We start from the raw sequence: 12,827 nt of genomic DNA, 5'->3' as shown, positions 1-12,827 counted from the left end.
TGCAATCCATACAGCTGGCATCCTAAAACTCAGGAATAAATTAATCAGAAATAAATAATGTGTCTCAAATATTTCCAGTACTTTTCACTAAAAGAGTCAGTGAGTGAGAAAGTCAAAGTTAGGTTCTATTTGACTCTGACAAAATGCATTATCTGCTGAAAGTTCAGTGATTAGGTTTCTGGATTCGGTGACCACTGCAATATCATGATCTACATAAATAGAGTATGTTGGTGTTAAAATTAAATTTCTATGTTGTATGTTCCTCTTATGTATATTCCTAATCCAGTGACTACGATGGTTCACTGCTCAGAAGACAAGTGTCTCACAAAAATATATCCTTCTGAAATGACTTCCTTTCATTAAAAACCCCAACAATCCGATTTTAAGATGCCAAGATTTTGAACATATTTGTGACAAAGCAAAAACTGTGTTTCTGAAAGATGCTAACTATTTTCTGGTAACTCATGATCTGAATTCTCATTCTTTCTGCACATTTCTTCTCTTTCCAGAAATTTCCTTCATCTTGATCCCCACGTGTCTCAGTTATCTGATCCTAAAGCTTTCCTAAAACCCACCTGAGTCACATAAAATCTAGCCTCCTTGGAGAGCAACAATAACAAAGACTACTTCTGGATAGAATCTGGAAGCTGGTGCCTCCATCATCCATGTGATTTCTTCTCATGTCTCAAATTTTGGATGTTTTATAAATTCTCTCACCTGTTTCTCACCTTGTATTCCTTCCCTATGCAGGGACCAGACTGAAATTGAGTACCAAAGGCAGGGAATACTGATGATTTTCATGGACAGCAAAGTAAAATGTGAGAGGTATCACTGAAAGCCATTAAAAGCAACATAAAAGGCCTGGGAAGAGGTTCTATAAGGATGGATAAATACTGCTCAAGACAATATTACCTCCTTCTCCTCTTATTTTTCGAACCACAGTTTTCATACGGTACCTTAAATACCGCGTTAAATACATTACTTCACACCAGAAGTCTAACTTGACTATACATCAAATTATGTATCATTTAAATTATATCAGCTGCTTCTTTTAATCAAAAATTTCTTAATAATGATATATTTTCTAATAGAAACACTTTGGATTTTAGTTTTAATATTTTTGTAACCCCATTATCCATTGTGGTTTGTCAGTTACTATCCGTATTTTACGTAGAGTGAAATTAACAGCTGATAATGGTTTCCTAAGGCCTATGTGAGAATCTAATCCTTAATAGAAAACTGGCACTGATATTAATAATGACAGAAAACATAAAAACGTTAGTGTTTAACTGATATGACTTATGTGAAGGTTTTTATTTTTTCCTCCTATATTTGTAAGTGGATGTTCAAAAAAAAAACTATTATGCATGGGTGGCAAGCTGGTTCCTAATACTGTTGGGTTAAAAATATAAATGTATAAAGAAAAGGGAATTAAAAATAGGTGGGGGAGGGGTTTCCTTCAAATAAATGGAACCCATTCTTTTGAAAGAAAACTCCCCTCTTACCTTGGTCCTGGAGCTGGTTAGTTCTCCTCTGTCCTCCTCCTAGGGGAGAAATACCCAAAGTTAAACAATAATAGAACATGGTCTTGTATTAAAGTCAAGTTCAGTTCTGGCTGATCCCTTCCTCAGGTCTCACAAGACACTACCAACTGTCTGATATACTGGGGCGATCATTGAATTGAACTTAAAATCCACTGAAGGATTAAGCCAAAGGGGAAAGAACAACAGCTGTGTAAGGGAGACAGAATTATCTGCTCTTCAGTCAGTGTATCTTATTAGCAGTCCTGAGTCAGTCTGTTTTATTAGCACTCCCATAAACTGAAGGCTGACTTAGAGCAGAGTAACTTATGGAAGGGCGTTGCTCAGCGGGAGTGAATCATGAAGGTTGTACCATGGGGGCACCTAGCGTTCCCTAGATGGAAAGAGGCATGCTGTGATGTGCTCAACCCATTCCCCTCATGGTCTTCATATCTTTTGAGGGTAAAATCATAGTGCTACAAGCAACATCATGTTTAGGGCAGTACTAAATCTGATATGAACAAGAATTACTATAAAAATGAAAGAAAATCTAAGAGGTCATTAGATGGGAGCGTTAGGAAAAAGTCTGGGAGATGAATATTATCAGAAACTATGTGCTTAATTTTTCAAAACAGGAAATCACAGGTAGGATAAAGATGGGATTTTTTTCCTCCCCTTTAATGTTCCTCTGTCTAAGTAGGACTTTTGGTGTCTTTGGAGAGAAACAAGGCAGCACGATGAAAAGAGCATGGATTTGGAATTAGGCAATAATGGGTTTCTATTCCAGTTCTGTCATGTCTCAGCTCTTTGCCTTGAATTCCAGCAGCGTCATCTGCCCAGATGAAGACACCAGAGCCAAAGTCAAGGGGTCGTAGGGGAAAACATATTTGTATACACGTGCTTGCTATGTAGTAGTTATTATATTTTATTTCCTTTTCACTTGTATGGTCTCTGATTTGATCTTTTCTTACTTGAATTCCTTTGTTTCTTTTTGAGACCACTGTCTAATTCACTGAGCTTAGGGTCAATTCCTAGACACCCTTTGGCATAATTTCAAAGATCATGACTGGCTCCCACAAAAAAAAGGTCAAATACCAGACAACTGATTGAATTCTGTGAGACGTGGAGGAAAGTGGAGACCAAGAATGAGCCTGAACCCATACAAGATCATGTGCTATTGTTATTTAACTTTGGGTAACTTATTAAAATTCTTAATCAAGTAAAATGACATCAAGTGAGAAAATGGATGAACTTTGGAACCTCAGGTTATTACAGTATATTCCAGAGTGATGTCAGAATGAAGGATGTTGTGGTCATCACTCAGATGGCTATTATGAAAATGTGCAGGGAAAAAACACTGTATGGCAGATTCTGTATTATATATCCATCGCTATTACCATGTATTTAGCATTAGAGTCACCCTATGAACTTTAACCACCTTGAAGTTACATGATATAAATATGGCACAATAAAACTCCTACTACAAATATATATATATATATTTTTTTTCTCATGTTCTTCCTTGGAAACTTTAACTTCATTTCTTTAATGAATATTTGAAGAATGGCTATTTTGACAAACTAGATTTCTATCCACTACACTATAAATTCTAAGGGATGTATGCAGAAATGGTGACCTTATTTTTTCTGAAACAGATACATTCAGAAATTGTAAAGCTGTGCTATAAAGAGAAAAATAGGGTAAACTATATGTTATGAAATGCCTCCTTCATCCATGGAACTCACTTATATGACAGAGGTTTGACTTAAATATCTTTATATTCTGAAATGATCTGAGAATCTATGTATAAAAATAACTGTAGGTATACCGCTTGGATTGGTTACAACTACAGTGGCTGGGCAGTCTTCATGCTTCAGGGCATAAACTGATTGCTATTTGTGATGAAGGGAAAAATGAAAAAGAAATTAAGTGGTACTAAAGTTGTTGGCATTATCATAGCATCCTTAAAAATCAACCCTCCCAAATATTAACATATTGAAACACCATGGGATACCATATTACATGGATCAAATTTTTAACTGTATCTAGATATGGAAATACATCTTCTATTCTAAAAAAAAGGAAGTTCTTCTACATGCATGTGCTTTGCTTTTGCCATTTTATTCATATAATCCAGCGAATTTTGCCAGATTTGTACTTGCTGAAAATTGGATGTCAGTATATAATTTTAAATGTCTGTGTATATTAGCACACAAGAACAGTGTCTACCTCTAGCTCTGTGGTTCTTTCAGAGAAGTGCTTTCCTTCAATAGCTTTCCACTTCTCAATGTAGACAGACGGTGGGAAGAGCAGCTATTTACTGAACTAGTGACTTATTTAATTTCGAAACTGGACGAGCTTCTGTTGAGGTTCTGGGAATGAAATTTCCCCTAGTCTTATTAAGTGTCTGCAAGTTCAGAGAGGTGTAAGAGAATTCTTTGGTTATTTTGCTGAGACAGCCCAGGACATGGCTCAGAGTCTCAGGGTGAGAAGGGAATCTAGTTGTCGCTGCCACAGTGCACTCTCCTAAGAGATGCGACAGTACTTCTATTTGAACCACTCTGATGTTGGGAATCATAGCCATTCCCCCTCTCCATTTTTGGATCAGTTTTAATTGTTGTAAAAGCCTTTGTGCTTATCTGAGACCTACTTCTGTGTAACTTAGTCAATTTAGCAAGATTTATTTAATTTTTAATATGAATTAAACATCTTCTTTTCTTGAGCTCTATATGGGTATTTTCAATATGCCTTGAAATGATCAATGTTGCTGCAAGTGCAGCGTGGAAGAATCACAGAACCTGTTCAGTAAGTTTTCAAAGTAAACTGTATTTATATTAAAAAATTTAAAAAAAAATTCTTTTCCCATAAGAGCACTGGAGAGAGTCAGAAGATCCCAGTTCCAATCTCAATGGTGTGGGACCGTGGGCAAGTCACTTAACATCTCTAACTTATAGTGTCTTCCCCTATAACAAAATGACATCATATGAGCGTTAAAAGGAGCAAGTAAAAAAAATGTACATATGTGGAAGCGATTTGAGAGCTATCATGCTCTAACTGTTACTAGCACTGTTTCACTTAAGAAATACATTGCTCAGTAATTTTTAGAGCTCAATATATACTGAGCCAAATTAAAAATTATGCCTTAAAAGTAAACAAATTAAAAAGAACATTAATAATAGATTAGCCAATTCTTTGCCTTATATGATATTATCATTACTGTATCATTTCATAGAAAATAATTCTCTTTCTTTTTTTGTCTATGTCCTTCATTTTCACTCTGGGAGACTATTTGGGGTTCGTTTCTCTTGGATCCAATTTACTTCTATTTACCTCTATGTAGCCTCACATATAAGCCAAAGGTTAGGGTCTTGATTTAGGGCTCTGGATACTTGGTTTCACTTGAAATGTTCTATTTCTGATGCTTAAAAAAAATTTATTTTGTCAGCTAAAGGCATTAGCAACGTAGAGCAGCTGTGTTTGCAGATAATACTTTTTTTGTGGTTCTAGTTGCAAATGCCTGAAAAGACAGGAGGCTAGGGCCTGGGGATCTGAAGGTGTCGCCTGCCAGTTATCAATAGGATTCTGCCCTGTTACCGTATCAGAAAGGATGCTCAGAAGCTGCATATCTGTCAGCTCCAAATACGAAACAACTAGGCTTCTATAATAGTAGGGACTTTACGGGTAGTTCTTGACAGTTTTTATACAATCTTCTGTGTAGTAAAGCAATAATGGAGGGGGTTCATATACTCTTAAATTTTCTTTGGAAGTTAGTTGTTTGTGTCACATTCGTTTGATTGACTCCAATTGAATTTTTATTTTTGGCTAACTCTCAAATAGCTAAAAATTAGAGAAACAGACTGAATTTGAACATTTCTGCAAAAAATTAGTTGTTCATCAATTTCTTCATTGAGTATCCTAGGAAAAAAGTTAAAAACATAAAATATAGGTTATTTCAATATGCTATGATGAGGGTGTGTGGTCAGTGGTATTTAAAGTGATAGATTTATTCTACATTTTGATATTGTATACTTTGAAATGCAGAATTAATGCTAAGAATATTTTTCTGCATTTAATTTTTTTCATTGTTGAGTTGTAGGATAGTAAGGAAGCATATTGAAAGGGCTTTACAAAGTTTTTGAAAGAGTGGGTGAGTCCTAACAATGATTTTTAGGTTTTCAAAAAATTGGGAATCTGTCCATTTAAAATAAACTACTTTTAATCATGAAAAATATATTTCTGGTATTAAGGAGGATAAACAATGTATTCATAGTATTTCTAACTTCTCGTAGTATGATTGTCATTTATGAAATGTTCTCATAATCAATATAATGCCTATTTCTGAGAAGGCTTGAGGCCAGGCTAGGGATTTCACAGAATCTAACAGTGACTTTCTATTCAGGTATTGCCAGGTGCATATGATACTATGTTTGTGGCAAAAATATCTCAAATGTATGCTATTTAATTCTGAAAACAATAGTTATAGGACTGATTCTTGGGGAGAAACAAACATTAAAATAACAAACATTAAAACAAATGAGCTACAGTTTCGTATTCCTAGTTAAATTAAAACAGAATATAATTTTAAACCAGGTTTTTTATTATGTTCCAGTTCATTCCAAATGACTGCCAAACTATTTTATCTTCTTTTTCTTAAATATGAATAATAAATCAGCCTCATCTTGGCTGACATTATCTTTAGAGACAAAAGGAAGTTAACAACATCTAAAGTTGTGTGAGTGGCTTCCCACGTGCTATTATGAAACAAATGGGTATATTTTCCTTTTTATGCAAAGCCATTATTTACTTGTGAAGTACTAAGTAGATGTCTATAATTAGTATAAAACTGCATTAAGTCACCACTGTATAGAATTCTATATTTTGTATATTACATCTCCACAATAAGGTGAATTTTATGGTATTTTATTACAGGTATTTTTGAGTTTTATGGTGCATCTGATTACCATAATCCCTCCAAAGTCCTCTGTGTGTGTGTCTAAAATATTCTTTACATGTTTAATTATTCCAAGTGTAAATAGCCCCGCTTCCCTCTCCTTGGCAGTCTTTTCCCACCCTACCTCCATGCTCTTTGCAAAGAGGGCCCTGGGACACTAAGGGGTAGGAATCTACCACAGCATGATTATAACTCTTCTCCTCTTGCTTCCAGTGAACTGTTCAGAGTGGTATAAGAGTCATGATCTCTCTGGTAGTGATGGTCCCTTCCTCTGCAGTAGCCCATGCCGAAGCCTCCCAGACTGTAATTTTCCTGCTGTCCTTTCCTTTAGGAAGGTAAGTTTGGGGAATAGGATCCTACATTAATGATGCACAAAAAGCCAAAACAGCAACAAAAATATGCCTATCACTTCACCTTGCTAATGTTCTGAGAATAAATTAACAGCTGCTTCTAAACCAAATACAGGCAACTTTACAGTTGTAAACTTCAAGGGCATTTACTATCAATAGAAGTATGGTCCTTATAGCTTGGGGTCCTAAAGGGAAGACAATTAATCTGACACATTTTCTTTAAAAACTGAGTATAGGCAAGACCAAAGAGCAGCTCTGTAGCTATGGTCAGAAGCTACATTATGCATAGCAAGAACAGGACAACTTATTTTTTGGAGAATTTTGAATATTGGTCCACAGAATGCTGACCATGAGGAAATGGAGGCAAATTCAATAGAAAGAGAATAGCACTACATGGAACATTTTCTAGGATAGATTGTGTACTTGGGCACAAAAGAAGCCTCAACAAATTTAAGAAGGTAGAAATTATTTCAAGCATCTTTTCAGACCACGATGTTATAAAAATAGAAATCAGCTAAAGAAAAACAAAGGAGAAAAAAAGGAAAGCATGGAGATAAAACAACATTCTACTAAAAAAATCAATGGGTCAGCAATGAAATCAAAGAAGAAATTAAAAAATACTTTGAGACAAATGACAATGAAAACACAACCACACAAAATCTATGGGATGCAGCAAAAGCAGTCCTAAGAGGGAATTTCTTAGCAATACAGGCCTTCCTCAAATAAGAAGAAAAATCACAAATAAACAATCTAACCTACGAGCTAAAAGAATTAGAAAAAGAAGAGCAAACAAAACCAAAAGTCAGCAGAAGGAAGGGAATAATAAAGATCAGGGAGGAAATAAATAGAGATTAAAAAAAAAAAAAACCAGAAAAAATAAATCAAATCAAGAGCTGTTTTTTTTGAAAGAGTAAACAAAATTGACAAACCTCTGGCCAGGCTCACCAAGAAGAGAAGAGACAGCACAAATAAACAAATTAAAAAAGGAAAATGGAAAAATTATAACCAATACTACACAAATACAAAATACCATACAAGAATACTATGAACAACTATTTGGAAGCAAATCAGTGAACCTAAAAGAAATGGACAAATTTCTGGAAACATACAGTTCACTAAGACTGAATCAACAAGAAATTGACCAATTGAACAAACCGATCACTAGAAATGAAATAGAATTAGCAATTAAAAAACCTCCCTGCAAACAAACGTCCAGAACTGGATGGCTTCACTGGGAAATTCTATCAAACATACAAAGAACTCATACCAATCCTTCTCAAACTCATCCAAAAGATTGAAAAGGAGGGAATACTCCCAAACTCTTTCTATGAAGCCACAATCACCCTGATACCATAACCAGACAAAGACACTACCAAAAAAGAAAATTATAGACCAATATCACTGATGAACATAGATGCAAAAATGCTCACAAAATATTAGCAAACAGAATCCAGCAGCACATAAAAAAATCATACACCATGATCAAATTGAGTTCATCCCAGGAACACAAGGACAGTTCAACATACACAAATCAATCAACATGAGACACCACAACCACAAAAGAAAGGCGAAAACCACATGATCATCTCAATAGATGCAGAAAAAGCATTTGATAAAATCCAATACCCGTTTAGGATAAAAACCCTTACCAAAGTGGGGATAGAGGGAACATATCTCAACATAATAAAAGCTATTTATGACAAACCTATAGCCAGCATAGTACTCAATGTTGAAAAATTGAAAACCTTCCCACTAAAATCTGGGACAAGACAAAGTTGTCCACTCTCACCTCTTCTATTCAACATAGTCTTGGAAGTCCTAGCCACAGTAATCAGGCAAGAAAAAGAAATAAAATGGATCCAAGCTGGAAAAGAAGAGGTAAAATTGTCACTATAAGCAGACCACATGATACTTTATATAGAAAACCCTAAAAGATCCACACAAAAAGTACCAGAGCTAATAGAAGAATTTGGCAAGGTAGCAGGATAGAAGATTAACGTACAAAAATCAGTTGCATTTCTTTACTCTAATGATGAATCAACAGTAAAAGAAAGTAAAGAAACAATCCTTTTTAAAATAGCATCCAAAGCAATAAAATACCTAGAAATAAATCTGACCAAGGAGGTGAAAGACTTATATATGGAGAACTATAAAACATTGATTAAGGAAATTAAAGAAGACTTACAAAAATGGAAAGATATCCCATGCTCCTGGATTGGAAAAATCAGTATTTTTAAAATGGGCATACTGCCCAAGTCAATCTACAGATTTAATGCGATCCCTATCAAATTACCCACGACATTCTGCAGAGAACTAGAACAAAGCATAATAAAATTTATACGGAATCACAAAAGACCTAGAATTGCCAAAGCATTACTGAAGGAAAAAAAGAAGCTGTAGTAATAACTTTTCTGGACTTCAGACAATACTATAGAACTACAGTAATCAAAACAGCATGGTATTGGTACAAAAACAGACATATGGATCAATGGAACAGATTAGAGAGCAAAGAAATGAACCCACAAACTTCTGGTCAATTAATCTTTGACAAAGGAGGCAAGAACATACAATGGAGTAAAGACAGTCTCTTCAGCAAACTATGTTGGAAGAAATGGACAGCTGCATGTAAATCAATGAAGTTAGAGTACTCCCTCACAGCATGCACAAAAATAAACTCAAAATGGCTTAAAGACTTAAAACATAAGACAAGATACAGTAAACCTCCTAGAAGGAAACAGGCAAAACATGATCTCACATACATCTCAAAAATGTTCTCCTAGGGTACTGTACCCAAGCAACAGAAATAAAATCAAGAATAAACAAATGGGACCTAATTAAATTTACAAGGTTTTGCACAGCAAGGGAAACCATATGCCAAAGGAAACCATATGCAAAACAAAATGACAACATACGGAATGGGAGAAAATATTTGCAAAAGATGAGACTGACACGGGTTTGATTTCCAGAACATAAAAACAGCTCATATGACTTCATAAGAGAAAAACAAACAACCCAATCCAAAAATGGGCAGAAGACCTAAACAAGCAATTCTCCAAGGAAGACATACAAATGATCAATAGGCACATGAAAAAATGTTCAATATCACTAACTATCAGAGAAATGCAAATCAAAACTACAATGAGGTATCACCTCACACCAGTCAGAATGGTCATCATTCAAAATTCCACAAATGATAAATGCTGGAGAGGGTGTGGAGAAAAGAGCACCCTCCTGCACAGTTTGGTGTAGCCGCTGTGGAAAACAGTATGGAGATTCATCAAAAAAGTGAAAATAGATTTACCATATGATCCAGCAATCCCACTCCTGGGCATATATCCAGAGGGATCCTTAATTCAAAAAGACACCTGCACCCCAATGTTCATAGCAGCACTATTTATAATAGCCAAGATATGGAAGCAACCTAAATGTCCGTTGATAGATGACTGGATAAAGAAGTTGTGGTGTATGTATACAATGGAATATCTCTCAGCCTAAAAAATAATAAAAATAATAAAATAATGCAGCAAAATGGATGGCTCTGGAGAATGTCATTCTAAGTGAAGTAAACTAGAAAGAAAAATACAATATGAGATCACTCATATGTGGAATCTAAAAAAAATAGACAAATGAACTTACATATAAAAGAGAAAAAGACTCACAGACATAGAAAACAAACTTATGGTTACCAAGAGGGAGGGGGTGGGAAGGGATAAATTAGGAAATCTGAGATTTGCAGATACTAAGTCGTATATATAAAATAGATAAGTTTCTACTGTATAGCACAGGGAACTACATTTGATACCTTATAGGAACCTATAATGAAAAAGAATAGGAAAAGGAATATATGTATGTTCATGTATGACTGAAGCATTGTGCTGTACACCAGAAATTGACACAACATTGTAAACTGACGGTACCTCAATAAAGCAAACAAAACAAAGCAAAACCCTAAAAATAAAGGAAAAGGAATAGCGCGGATGTTTGATACACTCATATCTACTTTGGCTACTTCTGAGGGCGGGCAAGCTCTGTCCTCTGCACATGAACTCCATGCACGCACTATGTCTTTATCTTTGATCGGAGTACAACATCATGGTGACAGCCTGGAGATTTTTTAGTGTCCTTTCCTGTCAGGGGAGTAAATCTTCTAAAGTCTTCTTATGGCTGCACACCTTCTCAACTCGCGCCTGCGGGCAGGGCTGGGGGAGGTTGAAAGGCTCTCACATGAATAATTTCTCTGGTTTGTCCTACTGCAGCGTCTTTAAATGTGATGAGCACACCCATCCCCTGTGCCGCACCAACATGTCTGGCTCAACACAAAGGCGGAAGCAGCAGCCCTGGTTGCCCTGCCGTCTGCTCATCTTGGTATTTCCCAGCTCTAGGGCTCCTGGTTCTTGACGTTCCCTTTCCGTCTCTTCCCTCTTGACTCCAATCATTTTGTTTTGGAGATTCTTTCAGACGCTTTGCTTTGACTACCTGGACTTTCATCTTCTTACTAAGGTACCTCAGTCGTGCCTCTTTCTAGGTTTCAGCACTGCCAGCGTCCTCAGGCGGCATGTCTTCCCTGCAGCCCTGGCTTTTAGCTGTAGTTCTGGAGAACTCACACCTGGGCTTCGACCTAGCACCAGCGAAAGGGGGGCCCCAAACACAGAGCACCTGTTCACTTGCTTTGCTGTTCCCTCACGTTCCATTTTTAATCTGAGCCCTAGCCCTGCAATCGTTTCTGGAAACGAACCCTTACAGTGACGGGGTCTGTGAAGATGAGTGACACAGTACGGGACCCGTCCAGCTACTGAACGTATACCCAGAGGCAACACACTGAAATACACTGCTGATGTAGGGGTAAGTTCACCCACAGCACATTTACTACGTATCAGATTATGAACTCGGGCCTTAGAGACAACTTTATATTTCTTAAACACACTTCGCATGTGTAGGTCAAGGCTTCTTGACTTGGTTAGCTATAGCTTCTACACTCACATTAGCTGTGTGTTGCAACTTAATTAACTGAAATTTTATAAGATATAAATATTCTTTCTGGGGATTTTTCATCCTTATAGAATTCGTTTATGAGACAACTGTGTCAGGACTAAAGAACAGCAGTTTGGAATTCTGGCTTTTTGTATAACTTGTCAAAATTGAGATCTGGTCTTAGATCTCTTGTTAAATCAGGTCGCAAAGCTTCAACTGTTAAACTTCTTTAGTAGCTGTTTTATCTTGTTGAATTTAATTCTCTTTGAACTGGTATAAACTAAAATGGCTAAAAATTACCCATTTTTCTCAAGCAAGTTATTGAGAAGGAGTACACAGCTAAACACTGAATTTAGAAACTTTCCAGTGGTGCTACCTAGGGCAGCCACAAACCATCCTGAGAGTGAACAACTCGGAAAGTATCCAGTAAGTTGTCAGTTGGAACCCAGCAACCATCTGTTCAATAAACTAGCAAATGAATAAAGGCAAGTCATATCAGATTTTTTTTTAAGTAGGGGAGAATGGACAATGTATAATGCCTGATGAATCTTAAAAAAATGCGGAAAAATAGGCATTTTTTTTCTTCTTCATGGGGAGGTATAATTTTAATCATCTTTTAATCATAAGTAAGAGCTAAATGAAAAATTTAAAAAAAGCTTATCTGTAGCATCTTTTAATATGGCACCAAGAAAAATGAAGGATACCCATAAATGAAAACAAATCTCTTTCCATAATAGTTAAAAAAAATATTTGTGTACTAATCTACTAAAACTCATTTCCAGAAAACAAGTTAAAAGTATATTTACTTGAGGCCAAGTCCTGTTAATATAAGTGCTGAGCTTTAAACTTCTGTCCATTTAAGTTTTACCAGTGTCTATATTAAGTACTAACCTTTGACTTGTCACTAACACCAAAAATAGTCTACAACTTTATTCTCACACACAGCATCCAGCAAACTCCTTCTTTCTAAACCTTCCGAGTATTCCTGAGCGGATGACTAAATATATCTCACAAATTCTACATACAAAGTGATCC

General features: G+C 36.0%; 1 protein-coding gene across 8 annotated transcripts in view; it reads right to left on the bottom strand.

Annotated features, from left to right (window-relative positions):
- The window catches only part of GRIA4 (glutamate ionotropic receptor AMPA type subunit 4), a 432,578-nt gene that overhangs the window by 34,672 nt on the left and 385,079 nt on the right, over window positions 1-12,827 (bottom strand). Inside the window, exon 14 of one of the 8 annotated variants that reach the window (XM_064492863.1) lies at window positions 1,252-1,544. The exons of the other annotated variants lie outside the window; for them this stretch is intronic. Within the exon in view, the coding sequence (XP_064348933.1) occupies window positions 1,523-1,544 (22 nt within the window). The 3' untranslated portion in view covers window positions 1,252-1,522. Of the gene's footprint in view, window positions 1-1,251; window positions 1,545-12,827 lie in introns of those variants that run through there. 8 annotated transcript variants of the gene reach the window in all.

The sequence above is a fragment of the Camelus dromedarius genome, chromosome 12, assembly GCF_036321535.1.
Source record: "Camelus dromedarius isolate mCamDro1 chromosome 12, mCamDro1.pat, whole genome shotgun sequence".
NCBI lineage: Eukaryota > Metazoa > Chordata > Mammalia > Artiodactyla > Camelidae > Camelus > Camelus dromedarius.
Note: the sequence above shows the minus strand (reverse complement) of the source record. Positions and strands in the feature narration are given on the sequence as shown.